General features: G+C 40.6%; 1 protein-coding gene across 1 annotated transcript in view; it reads right to left on the bottom strand.

Annotated features, from left to right (window-relative positions):
• The window catches only part of ankhb (ANKH inorganic pyrophosphate transport regulator b), a 106687-nt gene that overhangs the window by 1203 nt on the left and 80425 nt on the right, over positions 1–25059 (bottom strand). The window contains exons 10-11 of the mRNA XM_060923087.1: positions 17917–18040; positions 7003–7102 (exon numbers count right to left, since the gene is read on the bottom strand). Of these exons, the coding sequence (XP_060779070.1) occupies positions 7003–7102; positions 17917–18040 (224 nt within the window). The remainder of the gene's footprint in view (positions 1–7002; positions 7103–17916; positions 18041–25059) is intronic.

Here is a 25059-nt window from a genome sequence, read left to right as displayed (position 1 = left end):
TGGAAGAGGGAGGAATGCTGGCTGAGGAAAACTCAAATTTCATCAAACTAGGTCAAGGTTCTTTATTGTCATTTGCATGTTTCACACGTAAACGAAATTTGTGCCTCAGGGCCAGCAGCGTATATAAATAGAAGAATTAAAATTAAAAATAAATATAAAAATAGAATAGAAAATAGTGCAACCGTGATTAAAAAGTGTTCAGGTGAACAGTAAAAACTTCAATATGTGCAAAATGAGGGGAGTTGGGGGGCAGCATCAGAGCTTAGGCTTAGTGTTCATTAGTCTCACAGCTTCTGGGAAGAAGCTGCGCTGGAGCCTTGATAGTTTGGCCCTGATGCTGCAGAGTCTTTTTCTGGAGGGGAGGAGACTGAATAGTCTGTGTGCTGGGTGGGTGGAGTCACCCATGATGCAGGCCGCTCTGCTCCTGCACCGGCTGTTGTTGATGTCTTCTATGGACGGCAGGCTGCAACGGGTGATCTTCTGTGCTGTACACACCACCCTCTGCAGAGTCTTCCTGTCCACAGCTGAGCAGTTTCCATACCAGGAGGTGATGGAGGAGGTCAGTGTGCTCTCCACCACACACCTGTAGAAGGGTCCCAGGACCTCAGGGCTCAGTCCGGCCTGCCTTAGCCTCCTCAAAAAGTAGAGGCGTTGGTGGGCCTTCTTGACCATGCTGGCTGTGTTCGTGGTCCACTTCAAGTCGCTAGAGATGTAGACCCCCAGGTACTTGATGCTGTGGACCATCTCTACAGCTTCTCCTCCGATGCAGAAGGGGGAGGGGGCGTGGTCACCTCTCCTGAAGTCCACAACCATTTCCTTTGTTTTCCCCACATTGATGCAGAGATTGTTGTCCCTGCACCAGTCCACCAGGTCCTCCACCTCCTGTCTGTATGCTGACTCGTCACCGTGGGATATCTGTCCCACCACCACTGCTGTGTCATCCGCGAACTTCACAATACGACTGCCTGGATGTTTAGCCGAGCAGTCATATGTGAACAGAGTGTAGAGCAGGGGGCTGAGGACGCAACCCCGGGGGGAGCCGTTTTTGAGGATGATGGTAGAAGAAGAGACACCGTGGATCCTCACTGTCTGTGGCTTGTGTGTCAGAAAATCCAGTACCTAGTTGCAGAGGGATGGTGGTAATCCAAGCGGCAGCAGTTTGTTGACTAAAGTCTGCAGGTCGATCGTGTTGAACGCCGAGCTAAAGTCCAGGAAGAGCAGCCTCACGTAGGTGTCTCCGCTCTCCAGGTGGGTGAGAGCAGAGTGGACGACGGATGAGATGGCGTCCTCTACAGACCTGTTCCTCCTGTACGCATACTGGTCTGGGTCCACATTCATGTCCACCTTCTCCTTAATGTGGTCCATGACCAGGCGTTCGAAGCATTTCATGACTATCGGGATGAGAGCCACTGGTCGATGGTCATTCATGCTCCTCACTGCTGCACACTTGGGCACTAGAACGATGGAAGATGTCTTCAGACACACTGGCACCACATCCTGGGAGAGGGAGGTGTTCAAGATATCTGTCCACACCTCAGTGAGCTCATGTGCGCAGGCTTTCAGGACCCTCCCCGGGATGTTGTCTAGTCCTGCTGCCTTGCGGGGATTGACGCATATACTGAAGTAGTTGGCAATAAAATAGAGTGCCCTCCAGAATTATTGGCACCCTTGATAAAAATAAACCTAAATGAATATATAGAAATCATAACACGTGCAATAAGTGATCATTTGAACTCAAAAATACAGGGAACAACACAAAGCAGAGGGTTGTTTCTCCCTCAAAGTGGGTTAATAAAGGATAAACATATTTAACAGTTATTCCACGAAATCGAGGCGTACGTGAGCTGATAAGCCATGTATGACGAGATTGAGTGGAATAACTGTTTTATTATATCTACATTCACTGGATTTTGAGAAACAGAGCATTTTTATTCTTTACAAATTTGATAAATAAAAACTATATACTCTCAGTAGGAGTGCTGAAACCAACAGCGCTAACCAAACTACAAACATGGCTGCCGAAAACTACAATGACCAAGATTCACAGAAAGTTCTATTTTGGTCTCATCCGTCCACAAAACATTTTCCAATAGCCTTCTGGCTTGTCCACGTGATCTTTAGCAAACTGCAGATGAGCAGCAATGTTCTTTTTGGAGAGCAGTGGCTTTCTCCTTGCAAATCTGCCATGCACACCATTGTTGTTTGGTGTCCTCCTGATGGTGGACTCATGAACATTAACATTAGCCCATGTGAGAGAGGCCTTCAGTTGCTTAGAAGTTACCCTGGGGTCCTTTGTGACCTCACCGACTATTACATGCCTTGCTCTTGGAGTGATCTTTGTTGGTCGACCACTCCTGGGGAGGGTAACAATGGTCTTCATTCCCTCCATTTGTACACAATCTGACTGTGGATTGGTGGAGTCCAAACTCTTTAGAGATGGTTCTGTAACCTTTTCCAGCCTGATGAGCATCAACAACGCTTTTTCTGAGGTCCTCCGAAATCTCCTTTGTTTATGCCATGATACACTTCCACAACCATGTGTTGTGAAGATCAGACTTTGATAGATCCCTGTTCTTTAAATAAAACAGGGTGCCCACTCACACCTGATTGTCATCCCATTGATTGAAAACACCTGACTCTAATTTCACCTTCAAATTAACTGCTAATCCTAGAGGTTCACATACTTTTTGCCACTCATAGATATGTAATATTGGATCATTTTCCTCAATAAATAAATGACCAAGTATAATATTTTTGTCTCATTTGTTTAATCAGGTTCTCTTTATCTACTTTTAGGACTTGTGAAAATCTGATGTTGTTTTAGGTCATATTTATGCAGAAATATAGAAAATTCTAAAGGGTTCACAAACTTTCAAGCACCACTGTAGATGGACCAGTAAATTGAGAGCTTTGCCTTTTGGCTCAGCTCTCTCTTTACCACAACAGACTGGTTTAGCGTCCGCATCACTGCTGACGCTGCCCCGATCCATCTGTCCAACTCCCGCTCCCTCTTACCCTCACTCGTGAACAAAACCCCGAGATGCTTAAACAACATGCGCCACCATTTTGTTTTTCTTCTTCTTTAGGTTTTTTTTTGGTGGTTAGCAAACCAACTTCACCAACGGTGGCACTACCGCCACTGACTAGGCTGGAATGTGGAACAGGAGATATGGGGGGTACGATAACACTATATTCTTTCAGCTATCTCTGTTTCTTTTAAATACTTGATAATTTTTGGGGTTTTGTTATCAAGTGGAGTTTTTATTTCGTCCTTGGTTGGTTCAGCAACATGCTCTGCCATTTTGTTTTTCTCTACTCACGGTATATGAGCTGATAGCCTATTAGTAGAGTAGCCAACCAGAGAGTGTGCGATTCCTCAGATCCAGTGAATGTGGTTAGAATAAGTGTGCCATTCCCTCTAACCAACAGCGATTTGCCAAATATTAGATTTTAATTTATTAATGAACAACATCATGCTTTTTAACCATTTATAGCTACATTTAATGTTATGGAACGTCCATAACACAAGTTATTCCTGTTATCACTTACATTACAGAAGCTACAGTGGACACAAAGTCTACACACCCCCATTAAAAATCAGGTTTTTGTGATGTAAAAAAACAAACAAACCAGAAACCAAGATACGTCACGTCAGATCTTTTCCATGTTTAATGTTATACAGCAGAACAAAATTCAAATGAAATACCAACAGGAACTTTTCAGGAATAAAAGAAAAACCTGGTTGCACAAGTTATTAAAGATAGAACATTGGAAAATGGTCAGAGATTATATATTGTATCTTGGTTTCATTTTTTTAACATCACAAACATGCAGTTTTAACAGAAGTGTGTAAACTTTTATATCCACTGTATAAACAGTTGTTCTCTCTCCCTTGAAGTTAAAAAGAAAAACCCTGTAACTCGTCATGTTACTGAGAAACCAGAATGTACAAAGTCCTCTGTCCTGAAGACTTTCCTGTGTCTGCAAACTTATTGACTGATTATGTAGCATATCTGTCCCTGTAAGTTACTATGAAAATGATAATGTATTTGAAGAAGTGCATTAATATAAACCTATCATTTACATTACGGCTAGAACTACTGTCAGAGCTGCCGTTATAGAAAATTAATCAACAATTTCTGACTTGTGAAGTCAACAGTGTTGTGAAACAACAGGATATATATAGCTGTGTTAAAAAAAAGAGACCACTGCAAAATTATCAGCTTCTCTGGTTTTACTATTTATAGGTATGTGTTTGAGGAACATGAACATTTTTGTTTTATTCCATAAACTACTGACATTTCCCCTAATTTCCACTGAAAAATATTGTCACTTCAAGCATTTAATTGCAGAAAATGACAACTGATTAAAATAAAAAAAAGACGAAATGTTTTCAGACCTTGAATGACGCATAGAAATCAAGATCATATTCAATTTTAAAACAACACAATACTAATGTTTGAACTTTGGATGAGTTCAGAAATCAATATTTGGTGGAATAACCCTGACATTAAATCACAGCTTTCATGCATCTTGGCATGCTCTCCACCAGTCTTTCACATTGCTCTTGGGTGACTTTATGCCAGTCCTGGTGCAAAAATTCAAATCAGCTCAGCTTTGTTTGATGGCGTCTGACAAGCCAACTTCCTCTTGATCACATTCCAGAGGTTTTCAATGGGGTTCAGGTCTGGAGATTGAGCTGGCCATGACCGGGTCCTGATCTTGTGGTCCTCCATCCAAACCTTGATTGACTTCGCTGTGTGGCATGGAGCATTCTTCTGCTGGAAAACCCAATCCTCAGAGTTGGGGAACATTCGTCAGAGCAGAAGGAAGCAAGTTTTCTTCCAGGATAACCTTGCACATGGCTCGATTCGTGTGTCCTTCACAAACAAAAATATGTCCCATTCCAGCCTTGCTGAAGCACCTCCAGATCATCACAGATCCTCCACCAAATTTCACAATGGGTGCAAGACACTGTGGCTTGTTGGCCTGTCCAGGTCTCCATCTAACCAGTAGACAACCAGGTGATGGGGGGGGAAGCTGAAAATTGGACTCATCAGAGAAGATGACCTTACTCCAGTTCTCTATGGTCTAATCCTTATGGTCTTTAGCAAACCTCAGTCTCGCTCTTCTTTGCTGCTCATTGATGAAGGGCTTTTTTTTCTAGCTTTGCATGACTTCAATACCACCTGGAGGAGCCTGTTTCGAACCGTCCTTGCTGTGCACTTAACCCCAGCTGTCATTTGCTGTTCTTTCTGTATGTCACTTGATGTCATCCTATGGTTGTTGAGTGACATTCGAAGGAGTTGACGATCATCCCGGTAAGTGGAGAGTCAATTTCTCCCTCCACCCATCTGTAACTTTGTTGTCCCCAATGTCTCTTGCTTGACCTTGCTCTTATGAACTGCCATCTTTGAAATTTTGAGGATGGAAGCAGCCTGACGCTCACTGTATCCCTCTGCCAGTAAAGCCAGAATTAAGCCCTTCTTTTTCTGACTCAAAACTTTTCTTTTTTAATGCTTTTGGCATGAATAGATATTTTTGTAATCCAGTTAAATTTACCGTACTACTAGCACTGTTTTTTCCATCCAAACTGATTCTATTGCAAGAGGATAGCGATGACCACAGCAGTGGTTTTTATACTTTTCCTTGTTAAATAAGATGTGGATCAGGTGATTACCTAATCAGTACCTCCTTAAGTAAAATTAGGTGTGCTTGTGTTGGAACTCCAGCACAGGCACTGGAATGAAATGGTTGCCATCCATAGAGATGCTGATGTAAGAAAAAGATTGAAATGGTCTCTTAATTTTTTCCAAAGCTGTGTCTCAAGGAATATTCTGCTCTAAAACTTTTTCACAGACATGCTTATAATTGGAGAACCTTATAATTCCAAGGTCCTTATTTACTGTTATCATATTACAGTGTCATACACACTCACTGAGGACTTTATTCGAAACACTATACTAACACCAGAGCCTCCCTTTGCTTTCAAAACAGCCTCATTTTTTTTTCATGGCATGGATTCTAGAGCATGTTGGAAACATTCCTTTAAGATTCTGCTTCATGTTGCATCATGCAGTTCCTGCAGATTTTTCACATGCACTGTGAATCTCCTATTCTACAACATCCCAAAGGTTTCCTACTGGATTCAGATCCGGTGACTGAAGTCTGAACACTGAACTCATGTCATGTTCATGAAACCAGTCTGAGACGACTTTTGCTTTGTGACATGGTGGATCATCATGCTAGATGCAACCAGATGGTAAATTGTGTCCATAAAGGGATGCACATGGTCAGCAACAATACTCAATCTGACATTCAAGCAATGATTGATTTGGTGTTAACAGGCCCAAAGTGTGCCAAGAAAACATTCCCCACACCATTACACCACCTCCACCAGCCTGGACTGTTAACACAAGGCAGGTTGGATCTGTGGCTTTGTGCCAAATTCTGGATCCATGGATTTGTGCCAAATTCTGACCCTGACACCTGTGTGCCTTAGCAGAAATCAAGATTCAGCAGACCAGGCTATGTTTTTCCTGTCTTCAGCTGTCCAGTTTTGGTGAGCATGCCCAGTGCAGCCTCATATTTCTGTTCTTGGCTGACAAAAGTGGGACCTAATGTGTTCTTCTGCTGTTGTAGGCCATCAAGCCTCAAGGTTTGACATGTTGTGCATTCTGATATGCTTTTCTGCTCACCACAGTTGTACAGAGTTGTTATCCGAGTTACTGTATCCTTTCTCTCAGCTCGAACCAGTCCATCAATTGACTTGTATTGGATTGAGCACTGAGCTCAGCCTTCATCAGTTCTACTTTCCTACATCTTACAAGAATTGCCTGAGTATTAACAGACACTTGCACATGCTGTAGCAAACTAGCTTGAAGTATAGTTAATGAAATGAAACAAGGCCAAGAGATAGAAATTACAAAAGGCAAAGCAAGAGAGATGTCCTTATGATGAGTCCAATCATGGATTCTGTAAGATTTGATGGTACCTCCTCACCTGTTTCCGGTAGACATAGCAGGCTGCGATCGCTACCATTGTAGACTCTCCAAGGAAGCCAGCTAAGAGAGATCCAACCCCTAGAGTAGCTCCATGCACCCTGAAGTGTACAGAGCTTGGAGTTATTGACAGCACTACAACATTGAAAATCTCAGGGGTCAAAGGTTAAATCAAGAAAGCTGTAACACTGTGATTGGTGCACAAGAACCAAAGGTTTCGCAATGTATATTTGATAAATCAACTTGGCATATACTTGCTTTAATGGAGGACAAAATTCTATACAATTGATGGAGAATGTTTGATCAACAGCCTGTTTAGTGACAATACAATTGACATTATTATAGACTGTAGTACAGTGGAGGAGTGTAAGTCATAAGTATTGGTGCTAAGTCATAAGTATTGGTGCTCTGTGTAAACAGCAGAATCACACTCTCCCATTGGAGTGCAACATTAATCTACATGAAGATAACACTACAGTGCAGAAAAACTACAGTCGTGGTCAAAAGTTTACATGCAGTAATATGAATGTCATCTTGGATATGAATGTCATGGCAATATTTGGGCTTTCAGTAATTTCTTTGAACTGTTCTTTTTTTTGTGGTAGAATGATTGTACAGCATACAGCTTTAATAAAAAAAAAAACACTAGAATTTGGTGCACAAGTTTGAATTTTCTTTGAGTTTTCTGAAATCAACACCGGGACAAAATTATACATACAGGGTCAAAAATATACATACAGCACACCTAATATTTGGGTAAATGTCTCTTCGTAAGATTCACCTTGACCAAACATTTTTGTTTACCATGAACAAGCTTCTGGCAGAATTCTGGTTGGATATTTCATGACTCTTCATGGTAGAACCGATAGAGTTCAATTAAATTAGTTTTTTTTTTCTTGGCATGGACTCAACTTATAAGCACGGTTCATATATTTTCAATAGGGTCATGACTTGCTTTAAGATTAATATTAGCCTGCTTTATCCTCCACAACCAGCTCTGATGCTTGTTTGGGTTCATTGTCCTGTTGTAACTCCCAAATTGTGTTCAAGTTTCTGATGGTTTATGCTGAAGAATTCTGAGGTAGTCCTCCTCCTTCATTATTCCATCCACTTTATGCAATGAACCAGTTCCACTGGCAGCAAAACAGCCCCAGAGCATGATGATCCTACCACCACCACCAGCTGGTACAGTGTCCCTCTGTACATTGTAGGTGCAATTGGTAATTAAGTGATCAATCTCATTAAATCATTGAATCAGTCTCATTAAATCAGTCTCATTAATTAATACCATTAATTTTGGTGCTTAATAATAAATTACCAAACAGCTAAATTTTGGTATATTCCAAATTATTATGATCACTTACCGTGTTACATAACTCATATGCACCTTGGAATTCTTTGAGGTTGGGTACTTCAAAAATATCAGAACAACAAATAAACACACACAATTTCAATAATTAATTGAATTTATTATAACAAAGATAAAATGAATAATAACAGTTGGAATCATTATATACAAATATGATATATACTTGATGAGCGTGTGTGTGTGTGTGTGTAGGCCTCGTGGTAAACAAAAGGTTAGCCTAGCTTGCTAACGAGACAAAAGAATTAGCCGTGTGGCTAGCTAAGATGTGTTTGTGTGTGTGTGTGTGTGTGTGTGTGTGTGTGGAAACAAAAGAATTGGCTCTGGTAGCTAACTCCACGTGGTGGAGGCCTTGTGGTCCCTTGAGACAATACAATTAGCCCTGGATGCTAATGAGACAAAAGAATTGGCCGTAGGCTAATTTCACTAGCTTATAGCATTACTAAATCCACTGAAACCTTGATAAGGTCAAGATATGTGTAAGAATGAAATTAAGAGTGTTAGGAAGGAATAGAAGAAAGCATGCAACAGCCTATCTATTAAAACAACTGAGAGGTCAAAACAAAATAGAACAATCATCAATTCAACATCCTACGTGTTTACAGTGTACACAATTAAACCGTTCCTGAGTTTAAATTCACACTGCTTCATAAAAAAGCTAATTCCTAAGACTAGTTTTATGCCCAAATGCCAGTCTCTTACTTCAGTATCTCGCCTCTATCGGAGGATTATGAGAAGATGTTCCGAGACTTTTGGAGTTTCACCATTGTGAAGGACGTGAGTCGCTTCCGTGGAAGGCAGAGGATTCCTTGGTCCGACGCGTGGTCGCTCGTGATGAAAAGAAATTCTCTGATCAGACAATGTGCACAGCTTTTTAATTAGAAGGATCTGGTCACTTCTAAACTTTAAATGAACTGTTCCGGGCTGCAGTTCGTAACGTTACTATAATAGACAAACAAACCGGCTGTAGCTCAACCGAGAGAGAGATGGCACGATTTAAGTGGTCTACCGTGGCCAAGGGTAAACAAAAACCGTGTTGAATCGTATTCTCGGGAGAAAGACGTCTTTTCTTGGGTTTTCTGGTGTGGGGTATCTCTTTGTGTCCAGATGGCTTGACATCCAAGACGAGAGAGACGGAAGCGTTGTTCCGTTACTTATGCCTTCAGGGAGGAAGTGACGTCATGGAGGACGTGACGTAGGTGATCCCGCCCAGGCGTGACGTAGGTCAACGCGGAAGTTGGCTGATGGGAAATGTAGTTTGTTAAAGGGACTGTGTTGTACCTACAACATGGTGGTCATTGTGGCCAAACAACTCAATCTTTGTCTCATCTGACCATACAGCTTTCCTCCAGAAGGCTTTTTTTTGTCCATGTGGTCAGCTTCAAACTTTAGTTAAGCTTGAAGGTGTCAGTTTTGGAGCAGGGGGTTATGTCTTGGATAGCAGCCTCTTAGTCCATGGTGATCTGAACTGTTGACAGTGATCCATCAGCTTCCAGTTCATGGCAGGGCTGTGCCATGGTGGTTCCCAGGTTGTTGCTGACCATCCAAACCAATTTCCTTTCAGCTGAAGATGACAGTTTGGGTTTTCTTGAAGCAAAGTGGCTTGGTAAAGTGACTATGCCTCACAATAACTTATATACAATTGTTTGAACTGATCTTGGAATTTGCAGTTGTTTAGAAATGGCTCCAAGAACCATTCCGGGGTTGTGTACATCTGCGATCCTCTTTCTCCGATTTGCACTGAGCTCCTTGGACTTTCCCATTGTATTATGTGTTGGTCAATCCAATGAGTGCTGTAAACAAACCCTTTTTATGAAGGCACAGAGAAGCTACCAGCTGTAGTCAATCATGATCACTCAAAGGAAGTTAAGAGACCTTGGCCTTGCCAAGATAAGAGACATTTTGGAAGTTTCAGCACCTCTGAATTAATAATCTAAGTCAGCGTATGTAAATTTGAACCTGTATGTATAATTTTGACCCTGTGTTGATTTCAGAAAACCCAAAGAAAATTAAAACTTGTGCACCAAATTCGAGTGTTTTTTTTAATTAATGCTGTATGCTGTACAATCATTCTGCCACAGAAAAAGAACAGTTCAAAGAAATTACTGAAAGCCCAAATATTGCTATGACATTCATTTCCAAGATGACATTCATGTGACTGTATGTAAACTTTTGACCCCAACTGTACGCTGGATGAGAATTTTGTTAATTAAGCACAGATGGCTTCTACAGAAATCCAAAATGAAAACCATTTAAAGTACTTATGGTGGTAATTCACACATAGTCTGAGCACTGATGTAACTATTAAAGCAATACTCGTATTATAAAATATGTTGTGGAAAAGTCATCATTTTAATATATTTATTTGGAAGACTGATGCTGAGTCACTCTATGTGTTCTTCATTCATTCATCTTCAGTAAACGATTCATCCTGGTCAGGGTCGAGATGGCTCTGGAACCATTTCCAGGAACACTGGGTGTGAGATGTGAATACAGTGGTGCTTGAAAGTTTGTGAACCCTTTCGAATTTTCTGTATTTCTGCGTAAATATGACCTAAAATATCATCAGATTTTCACACAAGTCCTAAAAGTAGATAAAGAGAACCCAGTTAAACAAATGAGACAAAAATATTAGACTTGGTCATTTATTTATTGAGGAAAATGATCCAATATTACATATCTGTGAGTGGCAAAAGTATGTGAACCTCTAGGATTAGCAGTTAATTTGAAGGTGAAATTAGAGTCAGGTGTTTTCAATCAATGGGATGACAATCAGGTGTGAGTGGGCACCCTGTTTTATTTAAAGAACAGGGATCTATCAAAGTCTGATCTTCACAACACATGTTTGTGGAAGTGTATCATGGCATAAACAAAGGAGATTTCTGAGGACCTCAGAAAAAATGTTGTTGATGCTCATCAGGCTGGAAAAGGTTACAAAACCATCTCTAAAGAGTTTGGACTCCACCAATCCACAGTCAGACAGATTGTGTACAAATGGAAGAAATTCAAGACCATTGTTACCCTCCCCAGAAGTGGTCGACCAACAAAGATCACTCCAAGAGCAAGGCGTGTAATAGTTGGCGAGGTCACAAAGGACCCCAGGGTAACTTCTAAGCAACTGAAGGCCTCTCTCACATTGGTTAATGTTAATGTTCATGAGTACACCATCAGGAGAACACTAAACAACAATGGTGTGCATGGCAGGGTGGCAAGGAGAAAGCCACTGCTCTCCAAAAACAACATTGCTCATCTGCAGTTTGCTAAAGATCACATGGACAAGCCAGAAGGCTATTGGAAAAATGTTTTGTGGACGGATGAGACCAAAATAGAACTTTTTGGTTTAAATGAGAAGTGTTATGTTTGGAAAAAGGAAAACACTGCATTCCAGCATAAGAACCTTATCCCATCTGTGAAACATGGTGGTGGTAGTATCATGATTTGGGCCTGTTTTGCTGCATCTGGGCCAGGACGGCTTGCCATCATTGATGGAACAATGAATTCTGAATTATACCAGCGAATTCTAAAGGAAAATGTCAGGACATCTGTCCATGAACTGAATCTCAAGAGAAGGTGGGTCATGCAGCAAGACAACGACCCTAAGCACACAAGTCGTTCTACCAAAGAATGGTTAAAGAAGAATAAAATTAATGCTTTGGAATGGCCAAGTCAAAGTTCTGACCTTAATCCAATGGAAATGTTGTGGAAGGACCTGAAGCGAGCAGTTCATGTGAGGAAACCCACCAACATCCCAGAGTTGAAGCTGTTCTGTACGGAGGAATGGGCTAAAATTCCTCCAAGCCGGTGTGCAGGACCGATCAACAGTTACCGCAAACATTTAGTTGCAGTTATTGCTGCACAAGGGGGTCACACCAGATACTGAAAGCAAAGGTTCACATACTTTTGCCACTCACATATATGTAATATTGGATCATTTTTCTCAATAAATAAATGACCAAGTATAATATTTTTGTCTCATTTGTTTAACTGGGTTCTCTTTATCTACTTTTAGGACTTGTGTGAAAATCTGATGATGTTTTAAGTCATATTTATGCAGAAATATAGAAAATTCTAAAGGGTTCACAAACTTTCAAGCACCACTGTACACCCACCATGGTCACATATACTCACACATGTGCACACACTCATTTACACCAAGGGGAAAATTAACATAGCCAATCTATCTACTAGCATGGGAGGAAACCCACATGGACACAAGGAGAATATGCAAAACACCACAGAGAGAGTAACTCAGACTCAGGAATGAACTGTAGACCCTGGAGCTGTGTCAAATATTTTCAGTGGACCTTCACGAGAGTTTAAGTAGGAAATAAAACAAAATGCATTCTGTTGGGGGGGGGGATCAGTGATGGCGTGGTGTAATGCATAGTGAATTTCCGTGACCACCCTAAATTTGTTTATTTTCCAGCACACACACAAGTGTTTTTTATTCATCTTATACCACAACAATCTGGCAGCAATAATTTCTAATATGTTAATGAACAACACATGCTTTTTAACCACAATGTTGCTGAATGTCTCTGAGGCAAGATAGTCCCCTTACTGGTTTCTCTTTTATGAGAATAATATGACAAAGAACGCAGCTTGCCATGGTAAAGAGAAACCTGGAAGTGCAATGTCCTTTGTCCTGATCACTTTCCCATGGCAGAGAACTTATTCACTGTTACAAAGCACTGACACCAAAGACCTGTTTCATAAACATTAAGTAAACATATCCATATTGAAAGCTTCAATATATCAACTATTGGAAGAAATTTTTCTTGTTAAATAGCACAACACATTTTTTTAATCTATTTTTTAATCAGCCTTTGACTTTATATCCACTGTACAACTCTGTTCACACTGCTGTTACTATAGAAACACTAATGTATTAGAACAAGCACATTCATATAAACCTATCATTTGATGTACCACTGGAACTAGTGTAATAAATAGAGGCTGGTGAAGGAAAGAATTTATATCGACTAATTTACAGTAAGTTACAAAAGAGATGAACTTGTTTTGCGAACATTCCACAAACATGAAAAGAAAAGTATGACACATCATTCTTTAACTTGTTCCAGTCTGCCAGCAGAAGGGAAGTAGACTTATCAGGCATTTTCAATCAGGATAAACAAATGAATTATTTTATCGTTGCAAGTCTGTTATAAGATTAGCCAGGACACTGATGGGTTCTTGTGTGTAAAGTATTGTGACTCTTTAGCTGCTTTTACATGGGCACTTGTGCTGGAATAAGTCATTCCCGGAACAGCTGCCTGTCTAAACACGATTTGTTCCGGAACAAGTTGACACCGGTAGGTGAAACTTGCTCCCCTTTTTGAGGTGGCGCAATTTGCTCCTGCTTACCGTCTAAACACAATTGGTGGCAAGTAGGAGGGATTACGCCTGCGCAGTAGCGTTCATCCGGGTCATTTTTCATCCAGACAAGACTACTTCATGGCAGTGTTGTAGTCAAGTCATTAAACCTCGAGTCCAAGTCCAGTCTCGAGTCCCCAGTGCTCAAGTCCAAGTCATTAAAAAAAATTTTCAACTCGAGTCCGAGAACAAGACTCCAACCGCACCATTTGACGGGGACTGTTTTAGCGCCATTAACATTAGTTTGTTCCTGAACATGATGTATGAACAGGTGAATGTGCTTCTCTTTATCAGGGAGTGTGAAGTATTCTGTCAGAGATGGTTGGGAGACGGATGCAAGTGCAGAAGATCTCATCTCATCTCATTATCTGTAGCCGCTTTATCCTGTTCTACAGGGTCGCAGGCAAGCTGGAACCTATCCCAGCTGACTACGGGCGAAAGGCGGGGTACACCCTGGACAAGTCGCCAGGTTGTGGGCTGACACATAGACACAGGGCTGACACATAGACACAGACAACCATTCACACTCACATTCACACCTACGGTCAATTTAGAGTCACCAGTTAACCTAACCTGCATGTCTTTGGACTGTGGGGGAAACCGGAGCACCCGGAGGAAACCCATGCGGACACGGGGAGAACATGCAAACTCCGCACAGAAAGGCCCTCGCCAGCCACGGGGCTCGAACCCAGACCTTCTTGCTGTGAGGCGACAGCGCTAACCACTACACCACCGTGCCGCCCAGTGCAGAAGATGTGTTTATTAATACAAGTGAAGACAGATAAACAATCCAGAATGGCAGGAAAAATCGTAAAACAGTGAAACAGGCAAAAGGTCGAGCGAGGCACAAACAGGCTATCGTAGACTCGGCAGAATCAAAGACGAGAAACAGGAAATCAGGGATCAGGAAACCAAACAAGGAAATAAGGCTTGGTAATGTGTCAGCAACGCAACTCAATACTTCGCAAAGGAAGTGTGTTTTCATAGTTTTTATATTGGCACGCTGATTGCGCCTGCACAGGATTAAGGCGCAGAGTCGTTTACAGCATGCGTGAGAATCTATCTGATCCACACGTCAAGGTATGCAGGTGTGACACTTTTGCATGAAATTAGTACAAAATTAATGTAGATATAAATATCTTATGCCAAATTATTATGGCATGTTACAAAAAATAAAGAAAAAATCTGAGTCCTAATCTCCAGTTTACAAGTCTGAATGCAGTTAATGCATGAGTCCAAGTCATCAGTGCTCAAGTCCAAGTCAAGTCACGAGTCCTTAAAATTAGGGCATGAGTTGGTCTCGAGTCTGAGTCCTGGACTCGAGTACTACAAGCCTGCTTCGTGGCAAATTCGTATCTTTTTATAGCTCCAGACTGAGCATTGAACCAGTTGGACAAGGACAGGAACTACTGTCATCAATATCAACTTAAAAGCGATTCTCTCCTGCTGTTGACGTTCTTGGAACATCCTGATGTGACACCGGGCATTTCTGTTTATGTTCTGGATCCTTTGTCATCGTCTTTTTCTTATAAGAACCATGAAAATGTTGAAAAATATGAAAGCATGTCTTTCATCACAGCCCACTATCGTGCTTCTGATCACTGATTTGTGCATGCACACTTTTGCGTTCACCTGTCTAACTTCCTATTTGCCACCGATAGGGAGTGAGCGTGTAAACACGAAGGAAGGTGGCTGCAACTTGTTTTGGGAGCAACTTGTCCCTGCTGCCCGTGTAAAAGCAGCTATTGTTTAGCTGGTGGTATGCAGGGCAAAAGGAAATGTGAGTGTGCGCCCCCTGCTGGACAAACAATTCACAATAACACCTCTCCACAATAACACTGGTACAGAGACAAAACAGACACCATGACTAAAGCTTTTCTGACAGTAAACCACTGTATACAAGTGCCAAAATACAATTATAACATTTAAACCTAGTAGGCTTTTTAAAAAAAACCCTGCAAATTCCTAAAGCCCTGAGTGTCTACTTTCATGTGAGCCATTAACCACTACTATGGAGTGTAACATCACAAATTAATTCAATGCTGAACACAAGCATCTCAGAAACAGGAAGAAATGACATTTTTTTAGCCTTTGGAACTCAATGCCAATGGTGTTGATGGGGAATCGTCCATCACAAGTCCAGTTCTTTGTTTTACTAATTTGTATGCCACCCTGAAAATATCCTTGATAATTCCATTTCAATCCTACAAACATTCAACCACACTAACAAGTATCTTGGATGAACGCATGAACAGATGCATGTACAGACCACCTGAATACATGATTTCTCCACCACTCATAGGTGGAGGCGTAAAAACATTATCATTGGCAAACTGCTGTGGTATAAGAGAAACACTTCAGGACATGCTCTTATTGAAAAGTAATGAACTTCAGAGTGGTAATGGTACCCCTGCTTTGTGTTGGACTGCATCACACCACCCAACCATTTAGTATTTTTATATAATGGCCTGCTGACAAGTGTTTTATCACTTATACTAGTGAATCTCAAAAAATTAGAATATTGTGAAAAAGTTCAATATTTTCCATCAGTTATTTAAGAAAGTGAAAATGTTATATATTATAGACTCATTACACATAAACTAAAATGTTTCAAGCATTTTTCTATTTTAATTAGTATGGCATACAGTACAAAAACATAAAAAAAAATCTCAAAATATTAGAATATTTCATTTCGAGTTTGAGTAAAACAGTATGAACACAGTGTATCTCTCGGTCTAGTTCAGTACACACAACCACAATCATGGGGAAGACTGCTGACTTGACTCTTGTCCAGAAGATGATCACTGATGCCCTCCACAAGGAGGGTAAGCCACAAAAGGTCATTGCTGAAAAGGGTGGCTGGAAAAGGTGCACAAGCAACAGGGATGGCCGCAGTCTTGAGAGGATTGTCAAGAAAAGTTGATTCAAGAACTTGGGAGAGCTTCACAAGGAGTGGACTGAGGCTGGTATCAATGTATCAAGACCCATCATGCACAGACATCTTCAAGAAAGGGGCTACAACTTTTGCATTCCTAATATCAAGCTACTCCTGAGCCAGAGACAATGTCAGAAGTGTCTTATCTGGGCTAAGGAGAGAAAGAAATGGACTGTTGCTCAGTGGTCCAAAGTCCTCTTTTCAGATGAAAGTACATTTTGCATTTAATTTGGAAATCACGGTTCTAGAGTCTGGAGGAAGAGTGGAGAGGCACAGAATCCAAGGTGTTTGAAGCCCAGTGTGAAGTTTCCACAGTCTGTGATGATTTGGGGTGCCATGTCATCTGCTGGTGTTGGTCCACTGTATTTTATCAAGTCCAAAGTCAACACAGCCATCTACCAGGAGATTTTAGAGCACTTCATGCTTCCATCTGCTGATGAGCTTTTTGGAGATGCTGATTTCCTTTTCCAGCAGGACTTAGCACCTACCGACAGTGCCAAAACTACTACCAAATGGTTTGCTGACCATGATATTACTGTGTTTGATTGGCCAGCCAACTTGCCTGACCTGAACCCCATAGAGAATCTATGGGGTATTGTCAAGAGGAAGATGAGAAACACCCGACCCAAAAATACAGATACGCTGAAGGCCACTATCAAAGCAACCTGGGCTTCAATAACACCTCAGCAGTGCCACAGACTGATCACCTCCATGCCACACCGCATTGATACAGTAATTCATGGTAAAGGAGCCCCAACCAAGTATTGAGTGTATAAATGAATATACTTTTCAGAAGTTGGACATTTCTGTATTGTAAATCCTTTTTTTGATTTATCTTGGGGAATATTCTAATTTGAGATACTGGACTTCTGATTTTCATGAGCTATAAGCCATAATCATCAAAATTAAAACAAAAAAGGCTTTAAATATTTCACTTTACATGTAATGAATATAGAATATATGAAAGTTTACCTTTTTGAATTAAATTATGAAAAAAAGGAACTTTTTCACGGTATTCTAATTTTTTGAGATGCACTAGTATAAGAGTCAAGTTACATGTCGTATCTATTCAGCCGTTTCACTGTTGAATTTTCTGTTGAAAAATCCATCCACTCATTTTGATTTTTGCACACTACACAGCACACCGCTGACCATTCACAGAATTTAGCAGTACTAAGTGGTGACAAATGTACAGAAGAAGTACAGAGAAAAGCAGAACAGTGGCAGGAGTTGACACTCACCCCATGTAGGGCAGCACCATAAGACTGGTGATGAGCACGATGATTCGCAGCACAGAGCTTGGTGCCAGGACGAAGGTTTTCTTCAGGGTCATGAGCCAGCCGGTTAGGTGAGCACGCACCGTCACTTTTCAAACAGTAACAATAAAAGCAGGTCACACTGAATTGCTCCATAATGAGCTAGAAGAAAACACTTATTGGATGGATGTAGTAATCTAATATACCGTGCAATGAGGGGCTCTGGTTGAAATTATAGATTCTCAGAGGTGACTGGCGCAGCCCTGAAGAAAATAGTACTATGCCAGTCACTGAAGAGAATCCATAATTATTGGTGCCTCTTAGTACATGGTATATTAGATCTATATCCCTCTTCAAAAAATTCCAAACTAAAAGTGTTAACCACGAAGAATTAGAAATAAATCTGAAAAAATATTGGTCTAAATCACCGTCTTCGTCAGCTGTTCCTCGCATTGACCGTATCGCTTGAGATTGTGACGTCAGTTCATGGAATATCCAGGATATACCATGACTGACTCACACCATACCCATTTTTAAACTATTTGCTGTCACAAAATACATTGCTTAATCAATGGTGGAACTATTTCATGCCACGTGAGCCATCCTTAGCCAATCCCTGCACGGGAATTTTTTGATGAGGGATATAATTCAGAAAAAACACTATCAGGCTGAAATGTTACAGAATGGTCATTTTCATTACCTGTTTGAAGACAAATGTTTGCAAAAACTACAGAGGTAGGGCTGGCAAACTGGTTTTACATTACCAAATGTAGCCAAACAGGCCAAAGCACAAAAATGATTAAGGATACAAGTACATATTCACTCACCACTTTAATAGAAACACTTGCACATTCATGCATTTATCCATTATCAGCCAACAATGTCGCAGTTTGCAGTACAATGCATAAAACCATGCAGCTGCAGATCAAGAGCTTCATTTAATATTAGGCGTGTAACGATATATCGTGCAACGATAAATCATGATACAAATTTATAATGATTCAAATCAATGAAATAACAAATGAATCGTGATTATCATCAGGCTGTGTAATCTCTTAGTTTATCCTCGCTGTAATTGTGTTGCTTAGATGCATAATGTACAATAGCGGGAATACACGTGACTTCACCCTGGACGGAAATAACACAGCACTAATGCTACAAAACACAGACACACGCACACACACACAGCTAAAATGGGAAAGAGCTGTTGTGTGATTGATGTGCAAATATATTTAACAAGAAATCAGAGCTCTCTTTTTACAGAATGCTGAAAGCTAAAGAAAAGGGAAGCAAATGGAGGGAGTACAAATGTTCATAAAAGATTTTTACGAAAAGGCCAATTTATTCTTCACTTTTTAAATTTTAATTTATAATAAAAGGAATATTTTAGTTAATAGGCTATTTTATTTTACTCCAATTTTGACAAATGTGGATACATAATTATAATGATTAATAATATAATTCCTGGTTATTAAGACAATTTTTTTTTTAAATTCAACAAAAGGAATGTTAAAATTGACAAAGAATAGGAAAACAAATGTTGCAGGTTTTTTGTTCATAATTTTTCTTTCTTTATTTTTTCAAAAATATTGTGGAAAAATCAAATCGTGAACCCAATATTGTGAATTGAATCGAATTGTGAATTGGGTGAATTGTTACATGCCTATTTAGTGTTCATATCAAACAGCGAAATGGGTGAAAAGTGTGATCTCTGTGACTTTAAAGAACTGAAGTCATTTTTAAACTTGCTTTATTTCTTAATTAACATGTTATTCAATTACGTTTTCGGTTTTAGTAACCTTATATTGTGACTTGTATTGGCAACTAATTGCAATTAAATATTATACTTATCGGCCTGTTCGGTTTTTAGCCATGTTGAATTTAGTTTGTTTGGTCCACGGCAGGTGTTGCTTATCCGCGCGATCTTCACAAGACTTGTGCGAGACTTCGAAACGTGAAGTGTCAGCCAGGTGTCAGTGCCACCATTTTGAAAACTGTTTTCCAAACGAAGTATTGCACAAAAACAAGTTTAAAGGCGTCACGCAGTGGCGATAAAAGTCGCATTATTCTGCACCAGAATGCTTTCGAGATTCGAAATAAATTGACCGTCGATTTTTCAAAAGCTTCCCGCGGTTGTAATCGGTCCTTATTTGGTCATGCCCATCACTTGAAATTTCCCGCGTTCGCAGCGCCCCCTCTCGGTCAATGGAACAGCTGCGTGACGTCATACCAGTAACCACTCGGTGCAGTTGCAACGGCGGACACACCAGAAAATAGGAGCGATGCTGAGGAAATTAGCTTTGATTTTACCGATACAGAAGAAGAAAATGGCCCACAAGTAGAGATTTTGACAGCTGAATGTCCTGGTGGTATCCAGCCTTACAGATTTGAACCTGAGCGCTCATCTTCAGAAGAAAATGAGGACAGTTCTGACGACGACAGAAACGAAGATGAGAATGAAGAAGACCGGCGACTTGAAGACTTGTTTTGGTTGGTTTCTCTGACTAAATCACTACTTGTGTGTATTTTTAAAGACCATTTTCACTTGAATTAGAATGCTGTGTGATTAATCTATGATTATGTGTAATACTGATAGCTGTAGGGGGTGAAAGTATAGCTAGAAAGATTGAATTCTAGCAACTTGACAGCTTGCGATCTCGCGAAATGCAGTGGGCCTTCTGATACAGTAGACCCCTTGATATTCCAGTTTTCATCATTTTCCTTTTATTGCGGTTGATTTTAACTTGGGCGGCACGGTGGTGTAGTGGTTAGCGCTGTCGCCTCACAGCAAGAAGGTCCTGGGTTCGAGCCCCGGGGCCGGCGAGGGCCTTTCTGTGTGGAGTTTGCATGTTCTCCCCGTGTCCGCATGGGTTTCCTCCGGGTGCTCCGGTTTCCCCCACAGTCCAAAGACATGCAGGTTAGGTTAACCGGTGACTCTAAATTGAGCGTAGGTGTGAATGTGAGTGTGAATGGTTGTCTGTGTCTATGTGTCAGCCCTGTGATGACCTGGCGACTTGTCCAGGGTGTACCCCGCCTTTCGCCCGTAGTCAGCTGGGATAGGCTCCAGCTTGCCTGCGACCCTGTAGAAGGATAAAGCGGCTAGAGATAATGAGATGAGATTTTAACTTGATATTCAGTATGTTATAGGCTGGGAGTATTGAGCTTTGTATTGTATTGTTTAGTAAACGTACAATCGTCAGTAATAAGTGATAATTATTAGTTAAAGGCAGCTCTGTGGCATAAATCTTTCAATTAATCTTCTGTCATCCATTTGCTAAAATTATGTGCCACATATGTTATCAAGACAACACTTCATGTGACAAAGAAAGATATGACAAATACATAAATGTATGAAAATAATTTTGTACAATTAATGATTGATACATAGAAACACTTAAAACATGTTTTTAAAAAAATATTTTTTTTCTATCAATACCTAGCCATGACCTTGAAATCAGATCCATTGATAACAACAGTCACAAATAGTGTTCAGTGTTCGTTGTTACAGCCAAACACAATACACCGATTAGGCATTTTGTATCACAGAATATTAATACATCATTTCATAGTGTTTTGAGTGTTCAAAACTATCCACAAACTGAATAAATCCACAAAATCCGCAATGTAAACAACTCTGGTAAACGCACGCTATAGAGAAAACATGCGACAGGCCAGCATCACCCAAGGGAGGTTACTGGTATGACGTCACACATAAGTTGACCTAGTTAACGGCTGGCTGCCTAAATCTGGCTGTGTGCGTCAACTTTAAATGCTTGTAGCGGGCGCATCGTGACACTGAGATCGCGGGAAACCGAGGGGCTTGAATAACCCACCAAACCCGACATTTTGACACATGATATAGCCTGATTGCTGAAATTACCGCACGACGCCTTTAAATGACGATTACTGCCGACTTTTTTTCAAACTTTCCTGATTGCTATCAAAACAAATAAAACTTCCGGCTTGATTACGTCAGCATTCGAAAGAGGGCGCACGCATCTTTTGACAATGTTGGCAGATGTTGGCCACTTTGATTTCCGTTGTACGTTTTACTTCCGTCCTACGATGTCCCGCACAGGTCTCAGCGAATCTCGTTTACGGCCATCGCTTTGACATATGGACTGATATATTACAGAGCGTATTTCAAACACTCATAACATGCTATAGCAGTGACAAAATAGCGATCAAAAATGCATTCCTATATTTAATAAAATGAGAAATAGAATTTTGATAATAAAAAAATTTGCCTTCAGTTCTTCTTTAACCATCCAGTCATCAAATCACCATTCTTTACAAGCGTGGTACACAGAAAAGGATCTCACAGTTCACAACAACTGACAATACAAGAACTGGACAGAAAAAGATCAGGAAATGTTTTTCCAATTTTCAGCTGTGCAGTTTTGATGAGCCTATGTCCACTGTAACCTCAGATCCTTATCCTTGGCTGACAGGAGTGAAACCCTATGTGGTCTTCTGCTGTTGTAGCACATCTGGTTTAGATGGTTTAGTGTTTTGTGCTTACGAAGATGCTTTTCTGCTCACCAAAGTTGTAAAGTGTAACTATTTGAGTTCCCATAAACTTCCTGTCAGCTTGAACCAGTCTGGCCATTGTCCTCCGACCTCTTTCATTAACAAAGCGTTTCTGCCCACAGAGCTGCCACACACAGGATGTTTTTTGCCCTATTGTTTGTCAACTCTAGACACTGTTGTGAATGAAAATCCAAGGAGATCAGCAGTTTCTAAAATATTCAAACCAGCCTGTCTGGATCCAACAACCACCAGGTTCCCTGTATCTGCATGACTTTATGCATTGCATCACTGCCATGTGATTGGCTGATTGGATAACTGCATGAACATGCAGGTGTACAGGTAATTCCTAATAAACTGGTCATTATAGTCTTTACTATCCACTATATCATATGCCTTTTCCCTTAGACAGCATAGTACAGTTACTAACATGAATCCAGGTATACAGTATATATACCGGGAAAGGATCTTCACAACATCGCAACAGAAGATCTATTTTTAATTCCTTAAAGAAATCATTTTTAGCCATGATAAACAATCATTTTCTAGAACAAACCTTCACATTCTTTCATGTGACGGTAATATTTATGGTGCATTCTTTTTGGTCTCTGTGGCACCAAAAAATGGTTAAAGAGCCACCAATCACAAATGCCTTTAGGATAGTGACTCCCTAACTTGTTTGTCAGCTAAACCCCTCGTCTTAAAGGGTTAAGTCAGCTCACCCTTCCAAGAAGCCTCTGTGCCAAGTAGCGAGTTGCCATTTTTGCATGCATGGATGTTCCACTGTTGGAAAAATGAAACGACTGATCGTTTTCATTTGGTTATTCCATTGTAATGGACCAGAACTGGCCTCGGCTGTCTCACAGGCGACCACAAAGGAAAGAAAATATCAGGCATGTTCTATTAAAAACTTCCACGTATGACACGTGGATGAATAACAAGTTCAAGATGGATTTCGAAGGGATCATTAACAGTGAATTTGTAGACGTTTTGCTGCACAGAGAACGAAACAAAAACAACAAGCTGGATTCTGGGAAGGGTGAGTCGGCCCCATTAAATACCCTTCGATATTTAAAATGTGAAATACACCAATCAGCCATAATATGATCACTGACCGATGAAGTGAATAACATTGGCATCTGTCAAGGGGTGGGATATATTAGGCAGCAAGAGAACAATCAGTTCTTGAAGTTGATGTGTTGGAAACAGGAAAAATGGGCAAACATGAGGATCTGAGTGACTTTAACAAGAGCCAAACTGTGATTGCTAGATGACTGGGTCTGAGCATCTCTAAAATGGTACATCTTGTGGGGTATTCCTGGTATGCAGTGGTTAGTACCTACCAAAAGTGGTCCAAGGAAGGATAACCAGTGACTTGGCGACAGGGTCATGGGTGTTGAAGGCTCACTGATTCGTATGGAGCATGAAGGCTAGCCCACATGGTCCAATCCCACAGAAGAGTTACTGTAGCACAAACTGCTGAAAAAGTTAATGCTGACACCTTTCTGTTTTAGCCAGCATTACCTTTTTCAGCAGTTTGTGCTACAGTAGCTCTTCTGTGGGATTCCTCGGACCACTTTTGGTAGGTACTAACCACTGCATACCGGGAACACCCAACAAGATGTGTCATTTTGGAGACGCTCAGACTCAGTCATCTAGCCATCACAATTTGGCCCTTGTTAAAAGTCACTCAGATCCTTATGCTTGCCCATTTTTCCTGCTTTCAACACATCAACTTCAAGAACTGACTGTTCTCTTGCTGCCTAATATATCCGACCCTTTGACAGGTGCCACTGTAATGAGACAATGTTATTCACTTCACCGGTCAGTGGATTTAATATTTACGCTGATTGGTGTATAGTTACATTTTAAATTTGTTGTATTTTTCGTATTACAATTTAAACGTGAAAACATCTCTTTTACATTTGAATTAGTATTTAATGTGACATTTGGGACAATCTCTCAGTTGGGAAATCCGGCTTTAGGAAACCAAAGCATCACTCTGAATCTTTGTCACTCATTGCGGTCGAGTACCTGTGTCCATTTCCCACTGCGTATGAGACACCTGAAAATACAGATTGTCTTCTAGAGGTTGTTATTTATAATCCTTAATAACTATATTAACAACATTGTTTCTCTGATGTAGTTTTTGGTTTACAATCGAATGTATTTTTCATAATGGCAGTTGCCTGATGGTGATTTGGTTTTATTCTTATTTCCCGTTCTCTTCATATGCCCCTGTTTAATAGTTTCCAGCATGAGCAAGAGAAATAAGGACAATGATTTACCACATAACACTGTACCATACTGTCTGATAGAAAAGCACTTTTATTTTCCCTATCTCCTGTAAAATGCCCTATGCCCTCTTCTTATAACTGTCCTGTAAAAGTGTGATCATAATCATTGCTATTTACAGCATGGCTCCTCTGACAGCAGCTAAAGTTTACTGCTAAACCTTCACCAGATTATATAACACCATTACTCATCATGAACATTTCTACATGTGTGAAGTTACACAGCTGCCCAGCGGTGCACTTTTGTAGAATCTGTAAGGGACTTTTTGTATACACAGGTACTGTATATATCCGTAAGTGTGTGCAG

The sequence above is a fragment of the Neoarius graeffei genome, chromosome 1 (assembly GCF_027579695.1).
Source record: "Neoarius graeffei isolate fNeoGra1 chromosome 1, fNeoGra1.pri, whole genome shotgun sequence".
Lineage (NCBI taxonomy): Eukaryota > Metazoa > Chordata > Actinopteri > Siluriformes > Ariidae > Neoarius > Neoarius graeffei.
This window is presented reverse-complemented; position numbering and strand designations above follow the sequence as displayed.